At 40.6% G+C, this 26,161-nt stretch overlaps 1 protein-coding gene across 4 annotated transcripts in view; it reads left to right on the plus strand.

The window, feature by feature from the left end:
* The window catches only part of fras1 (Fraser extracellular matrix complex subunit 1), a 257,602-nt gene that overhangs the window by 205,810 nt on the left and 25,631 nt on the right, over window positions 1-26,161 (plus strand). For 3 of the 4 annotated variants that reach the window (XM_046034200.1, XM_046034202.1, XM_046034203.1), the window contains 12 exons: window positions 279-407; window positions 1,205-1,452; window positions 1,671-1,822; window positions 3,449-3,611; window positions 5,547-5,679; window positions 9,500-9,690; window positions 10,896-11,052; window positions 14,120-14,383; window positions 14,810-14,998; window positions 15,163-15,282; window positions 17,665-17,844; window positions 25,295-25,419. In XM_046034200.1, coding sequence (XP_045890156.1) covers window positions 279-407; window positions 1,205-1,452; window positions 1,671-1,822; window positions 3,449-3,611; window positions 5,547-5,679; window positions 9,500-9,690; window positions 10,896-11,052; window positions 14,120-14,383; window positions 14,810-14,998; window positions 15,163-15,282; window positions 17,665-17,844; window positions 25,295-25,419 — 2,051 coding nt within the window. The remainder of the gene's footprint in view (window positions 1-278; window positions 408-1,204; window positions 1,453-1,670; window positions 1,823-3,448; window positions 3,612-5,546; window positions 5,680-9,499; window positions 9,691-10,895; window positions 11,053-14,119; window positions 14,384-14,809; window positions 14,999-15,162; window positions 15,283-17,664; window positions 17,845-25,294; window positions 25,420-26,161) is intronic. The other variant, XM_046034201.1, reaches the window with a different exon arrangement.

Below are 26,161 nucleotides of genomic sequence, written 5' to 3' on the forward strand. Positions count from 1 at the left end.
ATAAGAAGAATGCACGCACATGCAAAAATACACACCACTAGTACTAATTTCCAAGAAGAGAGGCTGTGGTGAAGAGGTCCAGTAATTGATTAAGTGTTCTGTGTGAGGTAATGAGCTCTGAAGTTCGACCTTGATGATCAACAATACTGGAGAAAGAGACGTGTTTATGTGAATGTGTGTGTTTACAGTCTGATAGAGACAGTGAATTTTCTCCTTCTTCTCCTTCATCTCTCATAATGCTTCTTTCTTCTTGTGTGTGTGTGTGCGTCTGTGTGTAGGCGGTCAGCAGCTCGCAGTGAGCGATGCTGACACAGCTCCAGATGAGCTGGAGTTTGAGCTGGTGGAGGCTCCCATCCACGGAGAGCTGATTAAGACCGACGGCAGCACACACACCAGCATGACCAACGGTGAGATGATACACACACAGACACACACACACACACACACACACACACACACAACACCGATATGTGCGGAGCTGTTAATGTCACAAATACTGACTGAGCACAAAACAAACTTAAGTCAGTCTGGACACTAAAGAGTTTATAAATGCAGATCAGAAATCCGCTGTTAGTATTTCCTCCAGCTGTTCTGGTAGATTCTGACCACTGGAGGATGTTAAGCGTTATCATTCTCATTGTTTTAGACAACAACATTTAATTTCAACAAGTTTCATGTGATGCAAAAGCATTTTTTGTATTCACAGATTATCATGAAAAAAAAAGATGCAAACAAATAAACATTCTTTAGTTTACAATGTAGATATCTATCAGATAGGTGTGTTAATATGTATTTTTATTGATATGCTCTACGGGTTGACCATCTACGCCTTCCTCTTTTAAAACCTTTCGTACACACTGTTAGTGGATCAGAAATTTTGTGGCCTCAAAAATTGGTCTCAGGGATTGGTACTTATACCCTGCCTCTCGCCCAATGTAAACTGGGATTGGCTCCAGCCCCCCGCTGGAGCCCTGTACGCAGGATAAGCGGTTGACGAAAGATGGATGGATGGATGGTTTGGTACTTATTCTGTAGTTATAAAACTGTCCCTGTACACTGTTAAATCATGACATCATTGATGAACAACTCAATAGCTACACAAAAAACTCAGTAGGTCCACAGATAAATACAAGGACTCAAACTAACAGTCAAAACCAATAACCCACAAACACATACCTCCATTCACACTTCTCCATCCCGTCAGGTGACACCTTCAGTTTCAGCGACGTCACCCGCAACATTCTGCTGTACCGGCACAACGGCCTCTCCACGCAGGACGACACCATCACCATCTCTGTTAGCGACGGCATCTCCATGGCAACCACTGTGGTGCAGGTGGCAGTGCTGGGCGCCGGGGACGACGGGCCGCAACGGGACCCGGCCGCCACACTGTCGCTGGAAGTGGGCGAGAAAAGCAGCACTGTGATCAGGCGCTCGCACCTGGCTTATACTGTGAGTGAGCGGAGATCAATGCTAGCTGCAAATGTTAGCATCTTCAGAGATTGTAGACTAATTTGGGATAACAGAAAATAGAAATGGGACCTGTTATTTCTTTATGCAGGGCTGAGGCAGAATCATTTCATGATAAGAAAGGTGTGTTCTCCAGACTTGTAGTTTCTCTGTCACTGTGCACATCTCTACTAGAATCACACTGTTTTTTTCTCTCACAGGACAACACCTCCCCAGATGACCAGATTCAGATCCAGTTGGTGTCAGTGCCGATGTACGGCATCCTGACCAGGAGCCAGTCCCAGCAGGAGCACCAGGAGCTGAGGGAGTACTCCTCCTTCACCATGGAGGACATCAGCAAGCACAGGATCAGGTAGGAAGAGCTAACAGGCAGCATGTTGGTGACACATGTTAGAAGTTTAAGACAATGTAGAATGGCTGAAGAGTGCTTCAGATCAAAACCAAATATAAAGTCGGGACGATTTTATGATGAACTCATCGTAATCTTTTTTTTTTCTTTTTTTTTTTACTTTTCTTGGTACTTCATGGTCACATCTTGGAGTTTTCTTTTCTTCTTCTTCTTTTTTGGTTCATCAAATAGCCTACCAGAGAAATCATTCCAATGTGATTTGGAAGGATTTTACTTAGCTTCAAAGGCAAGAGTTGCTCAAACTTAAAAAATGCCCAAAAGAATATCCTTGGTGTCAGTACAGGGTTTTAGTTTCCCATGATGGTTTAAATGCTACTTCAAAGGCTTATAAAAACAGAATATCTGCATAAAACCTGCAGCTATTAACCAAAAATGACTTTCAAAAACCCGTAGTTGTTTCCAGAAGCCATCATTGTATAAGTAGTAAAGTTTCATGAGGGTCCATGGGAGAGAAGAGAGCGAATTAGCACCTTTTTAGTTCTTCTATAAAATGTTAACAGCTCCCTCGTGATGACAACTTTTTTAGGAGCTGTGAATAGTCAAATGTGGATCCCATTTTTTTTTGTGTGTTTTTACCTTGACCTGCAGACAGTTCCATCCAGCGTGTTTTGTAAGAGATTCAAAAGTGTTTCATAATATTATCAATCCATAGAGAAGTGTAGATCCTTCAACAAAAGTTAAAACATGAACACCACTTAGACTGAAGTCAAGAGCTTTTTGCAGAACAAGAGGGATATGGTGTTGGTTTGCAAAGGCAACAAGAGGATTTGTGAGCCTTTAATAAAGAGGCTGTTGTAAAAATAAAGGTCCACTCTATAAGCGAAAAAAAAAGGCTTCTTCTTCACGCTGCAGTCGTAGTCATGATCAATTTCTCTGATTGCAGCTCGAATCAACGGGGATCATTTTCCTCAGCATTACAGCGGAAGAGGAAGCGCTAACAGCTTGCAGAGACATATTGTTTTCTTTCAGTTGAACTATCTTCTCACGAGACGAGAGCTCTATGAACATTAGTTTTGCCAAAATCCAATAAGAAAACAAATTAGCAGGAAATAATTGAGTTGCCTTTTCCCCATTACATTCAGTGACTCAGCCTGTTGGCATGAGCAATGCCAATTAGCATCACTCTGATATTACCTGCAAGAGGCACTGAGGCCCCAATGAGAGGCACTAAAATGAAATATACATATTCAGATACTATTTCCATAATGCAGGCCCTGAATAGCTTTAGCACAGGACAATCTCCGAGGGCAATCTTCAAATCGCCTGCATTAGTTTTTTTGTGGCATTGGCTCATACAAACAAGAGCTGGGAATTGTTTTATGAGAATTAAATGGGATTAGAGAAGATTATACCAGTATGAGTCTCATTTTATTAGTGCTTTGCAGAGATTAGCAGCTGTATCGTTGTGGGAGTGCTAATGCAAAGCTTTCCCAAGTCCTCTGTCAATCCAGGACTGGACACACAAACAGATGTTTGTGTATTCAATAGAAGAGACTTATTATATCAAATAAAAAAGTTACTGAACAACATGCAGTAACAATTCTATCTAACCAATACCTTCTTCTACAGGTACATCACATCCTTAGAGACGGGCAGCCAGCCGGTCACTGACATCTTCCACTTTGTTGTTTATGACGGAGATAACAATCGTCTTGACAACCAGATGTGCACCATCACCATCACCTCCAGCCCCAGACAACCACCGATGGTCGTAGTCCACAGCGGCATCAAGGTAGTCACACACCGATATACAGTTTACATACATTTACATGAAAAAAATTAAGTGACATTTACCTTTCTGAGAACAGTACAGAAACACACACAACCTACACACACACACGCACGCGCACACACACACACACACACACACACACACACACAGAGGTCCAGTTCTAAAGTGATCCGAATATATAAAGAATACATAATTGCACATTGTTATTTCCTCTCCATTACCCTGCCTGCTCCTAAGAGACTGAAATCCTAAAATGCTCTTTAAAAAAAAAAGCTCTTTAAAAAAACAATCTGCTGCTATATTTGCAACAACATTTAATGAGACAAACGAAGCTGAGGAAACAATTGTGCACATGTCACGTGTCACATGTTCCCTCAGATAGCGTGGGCCCTAATATTTCAAATCTTTATTTTTTCAGTTTGAAGAGAACATGCATCCTTTAAAAGTGACAACAAAAGCGTCCTCTTAATTTGAGATTACCTGTGTGTTAAAAGATAAATAGTCACTGAGAACACAAACTTCTTTGTTGAATCTTAGAACTTTCCTACTAGGGCATCAAATATCCGTAGGATGCTTCAGTTAACTACTTCTACTAACTTATCTGTTCTTGCATTATTTTCCTTTGGCAGTTAAACGTGTGAAAAATGTCTTGAAGTGAACAAGAATGCACAGCAACAAACTCTGAGAAAGAGCCTGGCTCCAGCTGTGTGGGCACCTGGCGGAGGAGGAGAAATGTGATGTCAGACCTAATGAATGTTAAACTTGTGTTCACTTAGAGCCTCCCGCAGGGATTGATCCTGAATTAGTGCTGCAGAACCGCCCCTCCTTAAAGATTCAAAGTGAAATCTCAAAGGTCTCTACTTTTAAATCTATCTGTTAGTTAGCTGGGAGGCCTTACTTTTTTTGTTATAGACAGAGGACTGTTCTTTTAAGCAAGAACAGTCTCCAAATACAGCACAAAGTGGAACTTCTCCTATGGTTACACCTGTTAACTGTTTGATGTTTTGTGGGAAACTAAAAAGAACATAATAAAGGTGAAAGCAAGCATTCAAACATCCTCTTAGGATTTGGATTAAGGTCTCAAATTTGTTGTGTTCCATCATTTCTACATATAAAACAGAAGCCCAAATTAGGATCGCTTCAAAAATCCTGGCAGTAAAGTTAGAAGTTGATATATTCTGCAGATACTCAGATAAACATATGAACTATCAGATAAATCAAGATCTAATGCATTTGTAGAGTCAACAAAGGAAGGTGCTTGATCTGATTCTGTGGTTATTACATACAAAAGTTCACACTTTTACCTGCTTAGCTGGAGTGGAAATAGGACTCGGTGCTATTACAAGATGATGTATAAGAATAAATGTAAGGTAACCATCAATTATTGAAAGGAATTATTGGAACATGTATAAATAATACCTTTAAATGGTTGTGTCAGGGTTATTGATTCACTTGTTGGATTTCTAAAGCAATCTTCCCTGACCCTGTGGCAGCGGAGTATTTGCTACCAGGCAACACGGAAACTATATGATTTCACCAAAAAGCTGTATAATAATTACGTAATTTTATTGAGTATTCTTCTGGTAAATACAGTCTATTTAGCACAGTTTGTCTCTTTTCTGATCTCTCCCTGTCACTGATTTTGAACAAAAGGATGTCATCAGTACGTAACATCATCCGTCAGTGCTTATACAATCTGTGTGTGCCGTGTTCGTAAAGTATGACAAGTTCAACCAACTAGCTAGCATGTAAAAAAAGCAAAATCATTTTCAGAGTTATAGCTAACAAGTTATGCTATCCAAATAACCATTTAGAGCCTCACCTTTACCTCTGTTATGACAAACCAAACCCACCCCCTATCTGCAACGTTGTCCATGTAAAAATGATCCATAGAGCAAAACCCAGCAGGATTTATTTGAATATTTTGTTGTTTAGGTCCCAGAAGGTGGCCGAGTGCAGCTGTCTACCAATCACATCATAGTGTCAGACCTCGACACGCCCAGGAAGGACCTGCTAATTTGGCTCCTCAGTCCTCCAAAATACGGCTTCATCGAAAACACAAAGAGAGGTGAGATCTTCTTGTGTCTGTGTGTTTTATTAGTCCTGGGAGGTTTTGAGTTGTAGTAGATGGACTTTTTTTCTGACATGTGGATTTATGCTGGCACCATACTGGAGGATAATTGAGCAGATTTTGGGTCTGATTTGCCCCTCTCAACAATTTCTGGGATGTTGCCTGTTCGAGCCTGGTAGCCAATGAGAGTTATCTGACCGGGAAGCATCACCAACCGGATGTTGCGTATTTCTGTAGAGCTGAAATATGGCTGCCCACAGCACAAAGGTTACAGGACAAGGTTGTGAAATTCATCCACAGTTTTCATACTTTTTAGCACAGATAAGTGCAACCAGCTGACAACGACAGTCCGCCTTCATGTTTGTTTTTATCTGAAGTCACATTTGATCACACGTGAGTTTCTTGGAATCGCAACTGTGAAATCTTTTAGTATAAATGGCAAGTGTGTGGTCCTGCGTCTTGACCAAATCATCTGACATGCGCATTAAATGTTAAACATTGGTTAAATATGTGGTCTTCCACTTTAAAAAAACTCTTCACGAGGCTCATGTAGGGTTACAAATTAGAACATCAACAGACAAAAAATACTGTACATGTATCGGTGCATGTGACACAGTGCTACTCTTGGGTGAATGTACACATTACTCCATATGAATTAATCCAAATGATTTTCACACTCATACGCACACAGTGCCGTTGAATTCCCTGCGGTGCCGCTGCCATCTGTCACAGCTTGATTATGTTGTGGATTAGCACTGCCAGATAGCCAGCTACAGATGGGGCCATTGTTGAAGTCCCAATTTTGACTGCATGCTTGCTCAACCGCTGCTGTACTTTCTTCTGTCCCCGAGAGGAACTGTATAAAAATGAAAAAGGTGAGATGAGTTGGAAAGGAGCTGGTACCCACTGGGAAAATGTGTCATTACAAGAGCAAAATGAAAGTCAAACATCAAAGGAAACACTTGACTGTAGACATAAAATGTCAAAAAGAACACAAGCTTCTTATAGTTAAGTAATATAATTGAGCATAATAGTGAATATAAAAGAATATTTAGCCCATTCATTATTTTACAGAATGGATGAGTGTTTGGAGTTTCTTAATTCACAAATACAGTATACAGTAAAGTCAAATATATGGGCTACATGCAGGATGTAGAAATGCAAAACTGCACAGTTAACTATCCACATTTCAGATGATCACATGAGAAAAATACTGCCCAACAATAACACAAAAAAGTGTGGAAGGCTAAAAGATGCTTTGCATTAGCAGAATTTGCAAAACCAACATGACAAACAACATTAAATATTTACAAAAAAAACCTTAAGTCTAACAATATTAAGTTTGCAACCACATCTCTCTGTCTTTAATGGTCATTTGTCATCACATCACCGGAAGTATGGAACTTTACGCCATGCCATGTGAAGGAGTGATATTAACACGTGACAGGAGTTCATACCTAACCAACGCCATCACAACTGAGCAAACTCCATTAAGTGATGAAGGCAGTGACATGCGGTTGAAAGCCTTGGAAGATGTTAGTAAGTGAACATTAAGATAAAAAGAAACGTAAGGCCCTGTTCCTGTTTTACCTTGAACATGCACCCTCCAAATTCAGACTGACAATGCATATAAATCCCAGACACACCAGACCACCCCCATACTGTGAGATTTTTCTTTTTGTCAAACTACAGTGCCCAAGGTCAAGGAGGAAATGTCATGCTCAAGCTAACTCAAAACTTGCTATAATCATGTTTGCAGCAGAATAACATCACATCATTAAAGCCACTGAAATAATTTATGTTTAGCTTTAACAGTTCAGCAACAGCAAAACATTGAGAGCTGAGTTGAAATGTAAAGCAGCACTTCTCAATTTTATTAATAGATGTGAAGCCATAGCAATACAAATGAGGCTCTGCTATATTACACGCAAGAAAGAGTTATCTGCAGATGTAATGAAGGATGAATGCATGAAGTCAGATGTTTATTGTCAGCTGCTGTAGATAAGCAGCTGGAACCAGTCCTCTCTCTCCATGGCCCAGCTGACTGTCCTTGATGGCTGCTGGAGCTGAGGGACAGTCGTTGGTATTCAGCAGAGCCAGTCGGCAGTGTGAGGTGACTGGATTGCGGCGGTCACGGGGGGGGGGGGCACAGGGGAGGCTAGTTGGTTTCACTGTCAATGTTTTTGTTTTCCTCAACAAAACCAATGTGCACAGGTTTCGTGTTAATGTGCAGATGCACGGAAACACAATAGGTATTCAGCTACATGTTGATGTCCTGTCTTTGTATGATTACATTGCAGTTATTTAAACACACAAATACAAAACAGAATGAACACCTGCACACATTTTATGTATTTACATGCAAAACATCTTCTAACAAGACATTACCATTTGCATTTGTGTGTTTAGCACAGACAGGGGCACACACACAGGGACACTCTCTAATATTATCCATTCTAATTTTAATAGCTGGTGCAGAAGACTTTAAACATGCATACACATATAACACTGCATATTCATCATAAAATAATAGTGACTGAGGCTAGAGATGTTAGCTGGTCCATCAGTGCACCCATTACTTTAGGGTGAAACATCTTGATACCAATGTGAATATTCATGGTCCCCAAAGGATTAGTACTGGTGTGTTTAGTCAAGATAAGTCAAGTGAAAGCCATTTACTTGCCTAAAGTTTGTCTCAGAATGCTTTTCAAGCTGTACAACATACCACACCCTCTATCCTTAGAGCCACTTTAACTGACCTTTCCTCTGGCTTCACTGCCAGTGCAAAAGTTCTACCTGCTACATGACGTTTACTGAGCTCAAAATGAGATTATTACAAAGCATCCAGAGGTTTTACATTTATTGAATACAGAAGGTGTCAGTGAAGTATTCCTTCAAAGCAACCATACATTTAAAATGTGAAGTATTAGAAATGCTTAAATGCATGAAAAGAAGTTATTAGATGTATTTTTCATTGTGAAATGACAGAATTATTGGATTACTACTACAACACGATCACGTCTTTGCTTCATGTCCCTGAACAACTAATTTCCTGTTGTGTCTACCCATATATAGTTTCACAACTTTCATTAGTCTTGTTCAATCAGAGATAGACAGAGATGTCAGCAGTGTTACTTCACTGTTTTGGCCCTGAAATCAGCAGATATGATGTTTAAGAACAGAACAAAAAATGAAGCTGCAGGTGATTTCCCATCCTGATTACGATTCTGCGAGGGTTCCCGTTCAGATAAGAGACTCCCTTCCCTCACCTCATAACAACCAGATGATGGAGATGTAATGTGATTTACTGTTGTGCCTGAAACACGCGCGCACACACACACACACACACACACACACACACACACACACACACACACACATCAGCTATTCTCGGCGGAGCCCTGATTCAGCTCACCATGGAGTCATCTATTTTCTGTGACAAAGACACTTTGTCTCAAACTTGAGAGATTTAAAGCTTGATTTTCTGCATTCACTATGACTCTTCCCTCGACGCCATGAGTGCCAGTTCATATCATTACAGCTGGATTGGGATTTGAAGGTGGATTGTAGGGAACTATAAGAGTCTCTCGGTGCATCGACCTTGCATCCAAACTGCCAGACATTTCTAAAGTAAAATAAAGACAGTAACAAATTGACAGAATTTATGTAAACACAGTGTTTTTTAAATACAAGAAGCATCAAAAAGTTACTAAAAAATATATATTATAGACTGGAGATTAGTTTAGACAAAGACAAAGTAACTTCTTACTCTTTCTCACATTTCTAACATATGTGTCTCTATCCTCCGGTCCACCAGGAGGCTCAGTTGGCGGCTCGCGGCCCATCACCCCTGATGTGCCTTTCTCTGTGGAGGACCTGACGTCGGATCACATCTTCTATGTCCAAGACAGCCAGCACAAAGCTCGGGACAAACAGGACGTCTTCAGCTTCTACATCAGCGATGGACACAGCCAGACAGAGGCTTTCAACGTCGAAATAGACATCCAGGTAACTGGTTTCTGTGTACTATTAACATAAATCTTCAAGAAAGTACGTTTTTGGAGCAACATCTTGAACAGCAGAGCGTGAGGTGGTGTCAAACTTGTGACTCAAGTTAACATGTAGTAAATATCTAAACATGATCTTTATGACAGCTTTGTGTAACATATATTTAAAACTATCTACAGAACTTACATCAGGTCAAACTTAATTATTTTAATATCTGTCTCACCTATCAAGTCATACAGCATTCATGCTTCTAACAGGAATAAAAATCTTTTTTGGATTTTGGAGATTCCATGACTTTTCCTCCAGCACTAATCACCATGATCCTCCTCTTGTCACATAAATAATTCATAGTATTAATAGTCGGCATCATGTTAGTTAAAATAACAGCTCAAACTAGTAAAAATATTTAGGCAGAAGTCTGCAGAGAAATATCTTGTTGGTAAAAGTTAGAAAAGCAAACAACACACCCTTAAAGTTTTAAATGAATTAAAACAAAATACTAATTTACTTGACTGTATTCTGAAAATTAGATTTATAATCTTTGTTGATTATTTCCAGTCATCAAAAGAACTCAATAAAGGTTCTTGAATTGGTTAATTACATTAATTTAAATTGGTTTTCATTTATTACTTATTATCATGTTTCACCCTGGCGACCGAAACACTGACTATTACAGCTGCTCTGTCATCAAGAAAAGTTTGAGAGGAGGACTTTACAGCTGCGCGCTCCATCAGTAATTAAAAAATACAGATTGTCTAACATAGCAGCTCTTTTAAACCACTATCCTTGGTCTGTGCGTGACTTTTAAGAAACAGCTCTGTCCTCCAGCTGTACCTCCTTTTGTTTTTGTTTTTTCAGCCTTAACAAACTCCATCAAAATCCATCTCTTAAGCCTGTTTTATGTCTTGAGTTGAATTGATGAGGCTGTCAGTGAGCTGGTAAATATGTGTGGGTGTGGGTGTGTGTGTGTGTGTGTGTGTGTATATGCGGTGGTATAGAGTGTTTATTAGATAAAAGAATGAGAGTACAGAGAGTGATTTTATATACAAACTTAAATTTGAAGAACCTTCAACAGAAGGTTGAATGTCTCTCTTGTGCTCGACCTGTTGCTGAATAAAAATGTAGCTGTTTCACATAAATTATTAATGCAAACAAAATCCATATGATGGTCATTATGTTAGTGTTGTTCGATTTTCCTCTCCCAGCAGAGTAAAGAGGACAGAGAGCCTGTGGTGTCGGTCAGCAGCATCCATGTGGAGGAAAACTCTGGAGTCGTCATCACCAACTCGTCTCTCAGCGTCCACGACCAGGACACACCAGAGAACGAGATCCTCTTCACCATCATCAGGAAGCCTTCCTACGGTGAGCACTGAGAACAGCACACACACATACTACTGAATATAGGCTTACTCTCAGTTTGTAGTTTATTTGGTCGACTGAGCTAAAAAGAAAGCAGTCTAGTTCAACAACCCTGTCATAAATCCTACCTTCATCCAACTGAGAGGAGTTTTGACTATTTAGTCTATTCTCAGTAAAATGTATTTGACAAAAAAATCATCAGCACCACAGCCTTCAAAATTACCATAATATTAAATTAACTGAACATTAAAAACTTGAAGGAAGGATGATTTATTCCAGGGCTGTTGCATGAGACTTTCTTAGGTAGGTGTTCCTGATAAACTGAGTGCACAGATGTACAATCTGTCACAATATTTCACTTGATTCTGAGCTCGATTTTAACTCCACATCCTGAATAATATTGTTCATCAAACTCAGGTTTGGTTAGGTCTCTTTTAATGCCAAGGATGAAAATCATGTAACTTGTCAACTCATCACGATATATATCAAACTGGTTCCACTGTGGGGAAAAAACAGCTGCAATGCAAGTTGCAGTTCAAACAAGTTAAATACATTTCTGCTGCCACTGGAGGCAAAACATTCACACACATACACATATGTACATCCTATGTGGTATTGAATAATGTTGCCTTAAGGTCTCTTTTTTAAATAGGTAGCATTCAAGAAGAGACATTGAAAGTATAAAAGCAGTCAAGTAGCAGCACACAGATAAATGCATAAAATCAAAAATACAGTAATTATGACATCATAATTACAGCTTTTAAAATCCAATGGAGATGTGCTTCATGTATGTATGTATTTACATACATACAGAAACAGCACACACTGCAGTGCAGTCTTTATATTAGCATATATACACACATACTTTATATACTCCCAATACACACACACAGGTGTACTATCACATATTCCTTCTACACACACACACACACACCACAAACTAATAAACAGCCCAGCAGAGAGTTATGTTGAGGAGTATCCAGCATGTTGATAGTAAATTGTTTTGAACGGGATAAAGATGAACACACACACACTCACTCGTAAACACATTACTCTCACTTCCGACACCCAAACAGTTTAAAACAAGACAAACACACTGGTCATCCACTGCAGCGCTGCACTCTGACTGCAGCCATTCCTCACGCGCTCACCTCACACGACACACACTCAAATCAACTGACCTCCAAACACTCTGTTTGCCTGATGTCCCTTCACCATCCCAAATTGAGTTTTCTCTCCTGCCTGCCAAAGCCTGGTAGACCAAAAGAAATTGCTTCACAAAAAGATGATTTTTACTATTATGATCTATTATTTTTTTACTCGGCAATCTGTCATCTTATCCAGTTTCAGAACAGTTTTACAGAATCAGGAACTAGGTGAAAAATTCAAATTGTTAAATGAAATTGTTCTATCTTTTACTCCTGGAATAAGCTTTTTAACCAGTCGGAGGACCGGGATCCAGTTTCACACGTGAGACCATGTTGCTGTCAAGAGCTTACTGATATATATCTGCTTTTCCTTTTACACTCATCCAATCTTCATCTGGTGAAGATTAGGAGGATCATTAGAGTCGCAAAACACGTCTAGTTTGAACATCATTAACATTGAACAGTGTGAAATTACAAAATATTTGATAACGCTCAAAAAGCCAGTTCTGCAGTTGACCCTCGTGTATTATTGCACCGAAAAACATCCATTTGCTACTTGCTGAGTGTTACCTGTCTGCCATCCTGCCAGAACCCTGCCTGGGGACAATACTCATAACAGCACCCCACCCCCACCCCCTCCAGTAAAAGCACCATAAAGCAGCCGGTGAAACCAAGTGTACCACTACCATAAAACTAGCAGCGTGTAGAGCTGATGGGACAGAGAGTAAAAGAGGAGTGATTTCGTACAGGACAATGAGTCCCAGGCAGCTCATCTTTTTAACTAGCTGCACACACACTCACACACACACACTCAGAAACACACACAGATTCATCAGGGAGAGAGCGAAAGAGAGACCCTTTCTAACGTAATAAAGACGTCAGGATGCTGCAGCTCTCCAGCACACACATCCAGTTACCTCATGCTATCAAACTTGTTTGGTGTCTGTGTATGGTGGCAAACAAAGTTATCAGACATACTAAAATGAAGCCTGCTATTAGATATTAGATACTGTAAATAAATAAATATAAAAGCCGTAGAGACCACAAGAACGGGAAACAGTACATTCTACAGTACAGTATATTATATTTAATGTCAACATGTACTGAATGATATATTGTTTTTCAGTTTGAAAGCACTGTGTATGCTTTATATAATATAGTATGTATAAAAAAAATTATAGCTCTTCACAGCTGTATTGGTATTAACATAATATTTTGTTGTGCAGGCCAGTAAGTAATAAGAAACGTCAGAAATGCTAAACATATGTTTGAAGAAATTTAGAAACAATGTCTCCATTGCATACTGTAGTTTGTCTACCAGAGAGCACTGACAAGTGAAATTTTTCATTGTAAAACGTCCTGATCAATACATATCTTTTCTTTAATCACTAAATTTAAGGGATCCTTTAGGTTCCAACCCAAATCTGTCCACTCTGAGTCTCAAAGAATTTCACCAAATCACACCAAAAACTGGCATCAAATGTTTGCTTAGATTTGTATTGCTTGTTTTTCAAACAGTTTTTTATTTAAATCATAATTTAATTGCTTTACAACAACGCAGACACATAATGCAAATATTTCAGAAATGTATGTGCAGGAAGGAATAAGAGAGAGTCAGTGTGTGTGTGTGTGTGTGTCCTCTCATTATGCTCCAGGATTTAGGCTCAAATCCTGTTTAAACCTGGGCTTTGATTTAAGGAGCAGTGTAATTTAGCAGAATCTAAAAAGTCTCATTAGTTTCTACAAAGATCTTTCATGTCCTTTCATGTACTGAATGAAAAACTCAAACCTCCATTTGACTGAGATATTCATGGCACTAAACCAGATGCAGTTTGATGTGCTGCTTTATTTAGCTACTATTAGCATGTGCACACCTATACCATCTTCAAAATCAGAGGTCCATTAATCTTTTACTCCATCAGGCAAACTCCGCAGACGGCAGTTCTACTCTCAGCCGCTGGAGAACGGCCGGGTCCTCACACAGGGTTCTACCTTCACCTACCAGGACGTCCTGGACCAGTTGCTGGTCTACACACCTGAAACCGTCAGCGGGGGTACAGATGAAATGGGTTTCACCCTCACCGATGGCGTCTATACCCACACAGGCCATCTCGAGTTCACCATGGATGTCAGAAGGAGCGAAGGACCCAGAATGACCGTCAACAGAGGCCTGCAGCTCCCGGCAGGTGAGAGGGGAAAGGAAGGTTGTATTGGCAATTTATTAAATGAGCGTGAAAAAAATTGTTGGATTATTAGTTTTGTGTTAAATCAAGGTCTCTCTATACTCCAAAGTGTGAGAAAAGTCTTAAATTAAGGCCTTGAAAGCACTGAATGAATGAATACATTGAAAACATAATAGCATTTCATTGGCTCCAACTTTTTCACAAGGTTAAATAAGAAGAAAAAGTTACCAAAACAACTTTGTTCTGATAAAAGAGAAAGGAAAAAAGAGAGAAAAACAAAATACCATCAAAACTCAACAAGGATGAAATAACAAATGAAGGGCCGTCGATAGTTGTGAGTGGGTTGGTGTTTTATCAAGGAGGAGAATATTTGTTGTGTGCGAGCATTCAAAGGGAGATAAAGACGTTGAGTGCTCTGTATTATTTCAGGATCTTCATCTAAGATCACAGAGCAGAATCTGAAGGCTACAGACATCGACTCAGACAGCCTGAAGATCAGGTACGTCCTCACCAAAGACCTTCCAGCCGGCAAAATCCAGCTCAGCAAGAACGGACGTGTGGAGAAGATTTCTGTTAAAGGGCCCGTGCAGAGCTTCACTCAGGAGGACGTCAACAAAGGTACGAGCTCTTTAATGGTTGAGTTTGCTTACATTCATTTTGCATATGTCTGCAGCTTAATTATTTGCTGTGTAACTGCTTTAATTTTCCCAAGCAGTTAGTGTTTTGCATGGAGCTGAAACACAACATTGAGCTAACACTGAGTGCTCGTCCCTGTCTTGCAGGGCTGCTGCAGTACAGCCATGAGAAAGGAGAGAAGGGAGGCAGCCTGTCTTTCAAGTTCAACCTGGTCGATCCGGAGGGCAACAAACTGATCGACCAGTCCTTCTTCATCAGTGTGCTCGGTAGGGTTTCCTCCATCCTGTTACCTGCAGCGCTAAAATAAAGGCTGGAGTGTTCCTCAATTTGGCAGAGAGAAGAAGGCAATTACTACAGATTTATCCCTTTGTCCCGCGCGCTTACTGATGCGCCACTGCACCGTAGACCCATCCTGAATATGAATGGTGTGGAGCCACTTCTGCACAAGCCACTGCTGTTACATTTTCTAAATCACAAAAGTACCCAGTAATGATATTTATATCTAACCCACTTTGATAGCTTGTTACTTCTCACTTAAACCTGCAATGCGGAACTTTTGTCTCCCATTCTGGCAGTGATTACACAAACACTGTGCACTCTGCCTAAATGCTGTAGCTACTCTGTCGCTAAAGTTGCTCCAGAGCGAGATTTGCATCATGTCAGTTCACTTTCAGTTCATGTGACATTTATTGGCATGATTGCAGACATTACAACGTTGTTAAAGCATATGAACACAAACTATACTATAATCATAATAAACAATTCTAAATAATCAATATTCTCTCCATCGAACCCTTTGTCTTTAAAGCAAAACACCAGTTTTAAAAACTCCGGCATACTGAGAATACACAGATACAGTGTATTTGGCGGCTTAATCAGCATTGTGTGAAGTCGTCTGGCGAGGGCTTGATGGATGTTCATTTATGTGTAAAAGTCCGGCACTCCAGCTTTAAAAGCCACTGGCCCTTCTGCTTATGTTAAATAGTTAAAATGTGGTGAGGTGAGTTCAGTGTCAAACCTTGATAGGCAGGGAACATGGAAAGCTTCCAGCTGATAGTAAAAGGGATGATAGGTTTAATATATATTGTACTGCTGAAATGATCAGCTCTACAATAAAGTCAAATAGTAGTAAATATATGGCTATTTTCAAACTTGACCACAAGCAAAACAATAAATCAACAAATACCAAAAAAAAACCATTTGGTTTTTCGCTAACTCATATTAAGTATTTGCTGACATTCCTTTAAACCTGTTTATTGTGGGCCTTTTATTGTTAAAAGTAATCAAAGTAATCAAACATATTTTTTATACTGTAAATATTATCAGTAAAATAGTTTATCGCTTGAGGGAACAAATAAAATATATCAATTAAATTACAATAGACTTCATGGGTCTTCTCGGTCCCTGGTAACGAAGGCCAGACCAGTCTGGGCAGGTCCAACTTATTTTCAGTCTAATCAGGTCGGTTAGACAAACCTTGTTTTGCCCCGGTTCTCAGGGATCTGTAAGTCTAATACCCGAGTGGATCCGAGCAGACGTGTGCTATGAGCTGTGACCTTGTGGTGCGTTGTCATCATCACAGGAGTCAGATGGAGAGTGTGCTTGACAGCTACTGTTCTTTAAATAGTGGATCACCATGCTGCCGCCAGTGTCCATCTTTTCTCTCTGTTTGGGTCTTTCTGGGTCCACCGCATTTTGGATCAGATTTAATTATACTCTTCCAAATCGGGTAGGGTCTTATTTCAAAATTTGAATTAATTGTTGCAGATTGTGTTCAAAATTTTTAAAAACCCAATTTACATTATAAAATTATAACTTCATTTCAGAGATAATTGAAAATTTGTAAAATGAATAAATTAAATGTCAGGGCTGCTTTGTGGAAGAAGAAAGTTTATGCAAATGTAGTCCATTGTCTCATCAAACTTAAGTGTCTCTCAGTCAGCTGGAAGGTTTCTTGTTGCCTGCGATGGCTGAAACTCCACCAAAATGTTATTTTTCCACTCACTTCCTTCTGGGGAGTCAGCCAAACCGTTTGCATTACAAGCTGCTGGGGGCTGAAGGATTGTCTGTCCCTCGTGGCTGAACAGCATCCTGATTCTCTCATATCTTATCCAGCTCACTTTGTATCCTGGTCCTCTCTTTTCACTGTTCTCTCAGATGTGACTACTGAAGTTCTTGGTTCATATCTCTTCCTACCACACTGCCCTCTGATTACTTCCCTGCCCTCCTCTCAGTCTTTCCTAATCTGTTTGTCCAAATCTCCCAAACGTATATCAATCTTTCACACATTCTGATATGCCTTACTTCCTCCTTTGCCGTCACCCAATTTACTCTTTTCTGGTTTTATACGTAGTTGTGTCATTTGTCCATTTCTCTAGTTCCTAAAATACCTTTCTTCTCCTCTTATCTCCTCTCCTTCCACGATCAGTCTCAGCTTCTTTCTCCTCTACTGCTTCAGTCAATCCTTTTCATTTTTTACCAGGATGAGAAAGTGACTCTTAATATTTTTATCTCTTCTTGGACAAATGGTTTTCATAAACTCGCGAAAGGCGGCTATGATTTTACTGATAAATCTTTGCTTGGAGGGATCTCTTTCTTTCATGATTTTCCTCTCCTCCTGTGACTGACCGTCTTCTTCTCTCCTCCAGAGGACCGCCTTCCTCCGTCAGTGGTGGTGAACAAAGGCCTGGTGCTGGATGAAAACTCAATGAAGAAGCTTACCACGCTGCAGCTGTCAGCCAGAGACCAGGACAGCGAACCAGGCGAGCTCATCTACCGCATCACCAAACAGACGAGCCTGGGTCACCTGGAGCACTCCGCCAGCCCAGGTAGCAACCAGATCAGTCTTTCAGGTTTTGGAACATTAAAGTATTTACTGGGTCTGTGATCCCTATGATGGAGCCTATTATTATGCCTTATTCTTTACAACAAGGTAACATGTTAAAGGTACCATGTACAACAATTTAACATCAAAAACATGTCCATACCATTATTTGTGGTGTTAGTATAATCGCTGCAAAAGCGGAAACAGACTGTCAAGCTATTTGCATTTGGCAGTGGTGAAGACTTTATTCACATGATTTGCCTCATTGAAATGTTTCTTTCTTGGAATTTAATAATGTAAAAAGGTTTCTAACTTGTGACCATGCGGAAACATCTCATAAACATTTGGTATTTGTTCTCCTGCTGCACAGTCAAACACACACTAGGACAGCAAAACACGTCACTGGCTTCAGAGGCAAATTTTTACCTAACAATATACAATTCATTAAAATTGCACTTGAGTTTTGTATTTACTCATCTGTACTGGTTTCCTACAAAGGGTCTTAATCACAGCTTTCAGATATGAAGGAAAATCAACTGGACTGCTGGGCAAATAGTTTTGTGTAGTTTATACTAAGTGAAATTAATCTTCTTTTATCACAGAGAACACATAAAATCTCTTTCAACAATCCACTGAAAAAACAGCAACATGCATTATTTCAAAACATGTGCAGAAACCTGTTGTAAAATAATCTGTTAAATCTGAGCTCTGAATGTGAAAAATGAGAAATTGTCAGAACAGTGAAAATAATGTTTTGGCTTATCCTCACCTTTAAGTTTATGAAATACAAAGATGAATGTTATTGTTTTAGGCTTTTAGAAAATAACATGTTGTTGAGTCCAATTGATTTGCTGCAGACTCATACATCATTAATTCATATACAGTGAGGTTCTTTCAAACACACACACAAAGAGGGAAGTGTAATGAACCTTGCTCCAGTTCCTCTCTCATTTATCTCTGATTTATTCCAGCTGCCCCCTACAAAAAAGACACACTCATACACTCATTGGCACATACACACAGATATTGAATGACTGCGGACTTAACTGAAGTTCTAGTGTGTGCTCAGTGCTTTCCCAAACTCACTTGAAATACTAAAACAAAATATCACAAAATCACTGTTTTATTTCCACTGGGAATTAAAACACCTTCTCTTACATTAATCTCAAATATTTAACTGCTTTTATGAAAAAGTTAAATAAAAATAAATTGATGCATCTTCCAATCACAAAGAGGTGATTATTTGCTTCTGTGCTAATGAACAATTCTGAATGGATTCCCCACATTGTTGAGTGCTCTTGCAGCATGCTAATTAGCTCGATGTTAACACTGCTGTCTGATCTTCGAGCATCAGTTCACCCCAGAGCCACTGAGCAGCTCCGGATAATTACCGCTAGCCATTCAGCCAATCTGTCATTCTATGCTAACACACACACCTAGCTGCCTGCTCTTTTGGGATAGCTTGTCAGCCTACTTGGAATGTCAAGGTAACAGCACAGAGAGATAAATGCTTTCTTTCGATGCCCACTTTCAAAGCCAAAGGCTTCAAAAGGCTTATTAACTGGCTAAGGTTACCACACCCCTCTAAGGTGGAGCATTAGTCAAGAGGGACTTGTCGCACAAATCAATGAAGACTGTAACTCACTGCCTCACCTCAAATGTTCTGTATGTTCACTGCAGCCTCTTTTAGAGACAAATTGGGGAAGGGTGTGTAACTCTGACAACAAAACTACAAAGCTCTGTTAGCTCCTGAAGTGCAGCCTTTCATGAATCTCTGTCCTCAGTGGTCATGCAGCTGTTAAGCAGTGACATTTTTCTGCCATGTCACTCCTTAGAGACTGCTGTCAACTCCACCAAGCGGATGTAATGTTGTTGCTTTCAGTTTTCAAAAGGAAGTATAAATATTAAGTCAGCGGCAACCAGACCGATGTACTTATCCAAGAGGCTTTGTTGGTTCCCCTTCGAGGGAACTCGAACTGCGTCGGTGACGACACTATGGGAACGCCTCTGGGCGTGGCAGGGCTGAACTATGAATGAAACTACTCCAATCCTATTGGTGTTACTAGAACGGTAATGTGTGACGGCGTAACCGGAGGGGGTATATAAGCACGCCGGCACATAGGACACATTAGCTTCTTTCTATTCAGCAGGCACTCTGGCTATGTTTGGAAGCTCCATCATCCTACCTGAAGTCGAGACGAAGCAGCAGATCATGTCGAAGCGATTCCGACAGTGTGTCTTTCCATGTGAGCGTTTCATCACGGAAGGTGATACCCATGGGATGTGCGTCTCATGCCTGGGGATGTCGCACGCTCAGGCAACTCTCGAGGGGGCTGCCTGCGACCATTGCAAGGCCCTGCCCCTGAGGGTGCTGAGGTCTCGAGCGGCGAGGGTGCCGGAACGGCTGAGGCTTTTTTCCGGTCCTCGTCCGCGGAATCCTCCTCCCCTTGTCCCCGATTGGGAGCCCGTTTTTCGGTTTCTCCCACTCGAGGGGTGAGTCCGGAGAGGCTGACACGATCTGGCTCTGAGGAGCTAGATGTGCTTAGCATGGAGAATGACTTCGGGGAAACGGAACGTCATCAGCCCTCGCCAGGATACGAGGAGTTGTTAGAAGTGGTGATGCGGGCTGTGGCCAAGCTGCACATTGATTGGCCACAGGTGGTGCAGCAGCCATCGGTGGGCAGCAAACTAGACGAGCGGTTTCTGCAACACCGAGCGCCACCACCGCGTCGGCCCCTACCATTTTTTCCGGTCCGGAACAAACCCTTCTCTGCACGGCTGTCTACGTCCCCCCGTCCGATTTGGTGGGCAAGGCCTACATGGCAGCGGGTCGAGCTGGTGCCAGCCTGCACACGATGGCTGTCTTGCAGGCATACCAGGCCGATCTCCTTTGGGACTGTGACGTAGGGGGAGGTCCCTCTGAGGAGGACCTGACGGAGCTCCGTAGAGCGACGGACTTGGCTCTCCGTGTGACCAAGGAAACGGCCCGTTCCATCAGCCGATCCATGGCGGCTTTGGTGGCTACAGAGCGGCATCTGTGGCTCAACCTATCGGGCATCCAGGGGAAGGAGAGGGCTTTTCTCCTGGATGCGCCCCTCTCACCTTCTGGCCTGTTTGGCGAAGCAGTGGATGCTGTCGTCAACAGGTTCCAGCACGCCAAAACTCAGGGAGAGGCATTTGAGCGATATCTCCCCTGCCGGTCAGACTCCATGACCGCGATGGCCCCATATTTGTGTGTAGGATTTGTGTGACGCGGCTGGCTGGGCCACCCCTCACACTTTTATCTGGTTTTACAGTCTGGACCTTCCTTCTGCACCCGGCACCCGTGCGCTCTCCTCCTAGTCGTGCCGTCAGGTTCTGCACGTTGGGGGCAGGCGGGGTTTCGGCGTGGCCTAAGTGGGTATCTCGTTCCCATAGTGTCGTCAACGACGCAGTTCGAGTTCCCTCGAAGGGGAACGTCTTGGGTTACGTATGTAACCCTTGTTCCCCGAGAAGGGGAATGAGAGACTGCGTCGGTCCGCCACACCTCACCCCGCCTGGAGTGCCTTGCTTCTTAGAAATGGCTAATATGTCCTTACATACGTAACCCGAGACGTTCTTCTGGCTGTGTAGACTCCAAGGGCTTTGAACAGCTCTGGGTTGTTTACACCTTCGTCGTATTGAGTTGAGTTGGAAAATATATTATTGTATATTATATTGTATGTGGTCATGAATATAGAAAAGAAAACAATATAAATCAGTGTTAGAATATCCATCATGCTAATCACATCTGCAAGTTGGTTGGCTTGAATACAAAAAATACCAAACTGTGTTTTTTGGCTCCACCCACAGAAGTTAAAATCATTTATAAGGAGACCAGCTCTGCTCTGTGGCATTTCTTGTGTCCCAGTGCCTTACTAACTACTGACTATGTGCAGCGCAGAGGGGGAAAGTAACAAATTACAATTACTCACGTACTGTAATTGAGTAGTTTTTTTTGTGTAATTGTACTTGTATTTTAAGTAATTTTTTATGTTTGTATGTTTTGTTTGTACAAAAGTATTTTACTTCGCTACATTTTAAATCACATCCATTACTGAGTAAAAAAAAAAAAAAGCATGTTCGCATGTGGCAAAAGACAATACTGACTGTGATTGTGGAGAGTCCCCAGCTGCAGTAACACATGGATTATGTGTAAAATCAGGAGCGTCGGACTTCATCCAGCCAGAGGGAACAATAGAAATGAATGGCAAAAATAGCATGTCATGTCTTATTAAGAGGAGCCAAGCTCCCCTGGCTCCCCTGTAGTTCGCACCCTGCTTGTACCACAGGTAGTGTGAAAAAGAAGTTTTCATAGTTTGGTAAGAGGCTTTGCTCAAATTTGCCGAAACAACATCGGTGCATGATATTGGAGATTTTGAAGTCAACATACTAACCATTTAATTCTAACAGGAAAATACATGCCCCATGAGACGTCAATCCAACTGTGACTTCAGAATGCCTCTGCCAAAATGACAAATAAAAGGCACATTTCTTTTTTGAGATCTGTCTGGAATTGTCTTGCCACGATTTATTAAAATATTTTGCCTCCATTTACTTCATACGATCTATTGCGGGCCAGCAGTAACAACAGCAAACTCTTTTTGATTAAAGATATGTGTGAACACACTACATACTCAAAACATGTAGAAATGTACAGTAATTTAAGCAATAATTTTTATATATAATAAATAAGTTCTCATATAATAAATTTAAATTGGACAACCTTTATTGACCTGACTCTTCCCCATTGGGCATGTTTTTTTTTTAACCTCAACACGTTCTCTGATCTTTTTTATAAGAAGTTTTGAGTAAATTGCTTTTAAAGCCCTTTTCTCTTTTTACTTTATTTGTGAAATAAGAACGTTTTTAACTGTGCTCATACTGTAGAATTAAATCAGATTTGCACACACAGCATTCAGCCAGTGTTTAAACTTCTGGAAAACAACCTGCTATTTCCTGTAAAGACAAGTGGAAATGAACCATTTAATGTGATGGGGCAAATTAGCATGTATTATCATCACTGTCACTGACATATATATATATATATATATATAAATAAAAAACATATACGTGAGTTCACCCCTCACATTTTGATATCTTTTCATGTGACAACACTGAAGAAATTACACTTTGCTACAATGTAAAGTAGTGAGTGTACAGCTTGTATAACAGTGTGTATTTGCTGTTTCCTCAAAGTAACACATCACACAGCCAGATGAACATTATATAATTTGGCCTCTGATTCCCTGTGTGTGTTGAATAGATGACACAACCTTGGAGGATCATAGACTTCAGCATGTGTCACTCTGTCAAAAGTTGGCGTAAAGAAGATTGATGTTGAAAAGCCTTAATTTCCATTTTCTTAAAGGCCCTTAGTGACGTGCTGAATGAGTTATTGTACTCCCTGTATAATATTTGACCCGGTTCATTGGGAGTTTTTTATTTATTTATTGGAAGTTGCTTCCATCTGCACAGGAAAATAACTTTTCACCCATCCTGTCTGCTTAGGGAAATAACTTTGACTCCATCACCAGGCTGTAATATTTTACTTGTTATTACCTTCATGTCAAAGTGAGAGGTCTGTATATAGGTTATTGAAGACCCCTTCATATAATGACAGGCATGTAAAAAACAGTAACTGCCTTATTTAAAATATAGCATCAGGTGATGGGAAAATACTGTTTATAGGACTCACATGCTTTCATTTCAAGGCATTTAAATCTGCCTATACCCATTTAGTATTAATATAGCAGTTTATATGGTAACACTTTTCATTTGTTAAACTGACAATGGGAAAATGAAATGTCAATAAAATGAAATATCTGAGATGGAAATCAATGAAAGAAATGGATTTGGCTGAACTTCTGTCCATTCTCTCTTTTGCATTCATCATACATAACTATTTAATTCAAGTTTCACACACATATGTATCAAATTTAACTATAATTACATTTACGTATGATACAAAGAATTACGTTGACTCCTTTATGACTGTGTCTTTAAGCATCCAGCCTCAACAAATCATCAGAAATGGAACTCTTATGGCGCAAAATATGTTGATGTTCTTTTTTTAGTTTCACACAGAGAAATGTTTGATTGTCAAACCTAATTAGGTTTCCCCCATGTAGTTATCCGCAGAGGCGTCAAAGGAGCTGGAGCCTCGTTAAATAGGTATAACATTAGAGTTAGTTTAGTTTATTTGCTCATTAAAACAGTAAAAGCCAAAAAGGTAAACAGAAAAGGAACACGGGATGAGCTCTGAGACAAATGGCAAGGGGATGCTGATAAAACAGCCTGATGTCAAAATAGAAAAGATGAACATTGACTACCAGAAACAGAAAAATTGGGACAACTGACACTGAAATTAAATAGAAGAAAGATTGGCAGAAAAACGTCTAAATGCGACATAAAGCGAGTGTGGCGGCATGTGTTCAAGAGGCAAGAGTAGGAATGTACTTACAAAGAAGGGTTGTATTTTGTGTTTATGTGTTTGTCTCCATTAGAATCAGAAATACTTTATTGATCCCCGAGGTAAAATCTTTTGTTGCAGTTATACCCGTTGCACAACAATGCAATAGGAATAGAAATAATAATAGAAAGTAGGAAGATAAAGAAATATATAAATATAAGAGTATAAATATAAAATATGAAGAAAAATATAAAGGTGTGGATATGTACAATATTTTCATTATTAAAGAATTGTTATGGTGAACAGTGATAATAAATAAATAACAGAAGAGAATATTGCACATTAAATATTAAACAGATAATAAGGTCCAGTTCAATGACTAACTAAGACACTTAGAGGGAGGAGTTATAAAGCTTGATGGCCACAGGAAGCAATGACTTCCTGTGGCGCTCTGTGGTGCGTTTTGGGGGGATGAGTCTTGCACTGAAAGTGCTCCTGTGTTTGAACAGCAAGTCATGGAGTGGGTAGGAGACATTGTCCACGGTGACATGTAGCTTGGACAGCATCCTCCTCTCTGACACCACCGACAGAGAGTCCAGCTCCACCCCCACAACGTCACTGGCCTTGTGGATCAGTTTGTTGAGTCTCTAAACAGTGCTAGTGCTATGTGGCCACAACAGACTCGTAAAACATCCTCAACATCGTCCTGCAGATGTTGAAGGACCTCAGCCTCCTCAGAAAATAGAGACGGCTTTGGCCCTTCCTGTAGAGGGCTTGAGTGTTCTTGGCCCAGTCCAGTTTATTGTCAATGTGCACTCCCGGTATCTGTAATCCTCGACAGTGTCCACACTGACCCTCTGGATGGAAACAGGGCTCACTGGTGTCAGTGTGTGTACAGTTAGTGTTTTTGTGTAGCCTATATGTGTGTCCGGATGAATCCTGTTTGGGTTCAAGGAAAGAGGAATCAAATATTTCTTGTTGATTGTTTCAACTCGTCTAACAACTATTGGTCTTCTCGCTCCAGGCACCAGAATCAGCACATTCACCCAGGCCGATCTGGCATCGCGCAGCATCCAGTACGTCCACACCAGTGAAGAAGAGAAGCATGCCGACCAATTCTCCTTCACTGTGTCCGACGGGACAAATGAGGTGAATGACGGGGTTGACTCTAATCAATAAAAAGGGCTTCGAAGACCCATTTAGGGGGGCTGGTTCAGTTTTGTCCAACAATGTGGTACCTGGAAGAACATTGTAATGATACTTGCTGGCTTCTGCTTGTGACCTCCCATAACAGGTAACAGTCACTGAGTGCATGTCTATGTGTGGACGTGATACATGAGCAGTTCAGCCAGCACTGGCCCAACGTACACGCTAAGTAATTGCATGGGGCCCTGCAAATCCTTTGTTGTTTGTTTTTTTGTTTTTCTAATGAAACATAAAGCCTAGAACAGGGGGCCCCCTGCTCAATGGATAGACCATGTCAAGCCAATCAAAATCTCTGCTGGTGACAGCTTTGGAGTCTCTGACTGCATCACCCAAAGAGGGGACATGTCCGCATCTACTATACTGCAAATACAATTAACGCCATATATAAATGAACCATACAGATTATTTGTGCAAGAATGAGCTCATCTTTTGGTGACTATTTTGAATTGTATGACTGCTGTTAAGTGTTGGGTTGTATTGTTTTTCTGCCAACATGCCTGGTGTCAAGAGCTGGATCACCCTCATTAAAGGTCTGAGGACATAATTCTTGATGAACATCTATTGAATGAAGGCAGGTTTACTACAAATATGTGTGATTGTGTATTAATGTGCAAGGATTATGCCCACTTTATAGATTGCCCTAATTGTCCTGCAATATTGTGGTAGTACAATATCAAAGGGTTTT

This window comes from Micropterus dolomieu, linkage group LG21 (genome assembly GCF_021292245.1).
Source record: "Micropterus dolomieu isolate WLL.071019.BEF.003 ecotype Adirondacks linkage group LG21, ASM2129224v1, whole genome shotgun sequence".
Lineage (NCBI taxonomy): Eukaryota > Metazoa > Chordata > Actinopteri > Centrarchiformes > Centrarchidae > Micropterus > Micropterus dolomieu.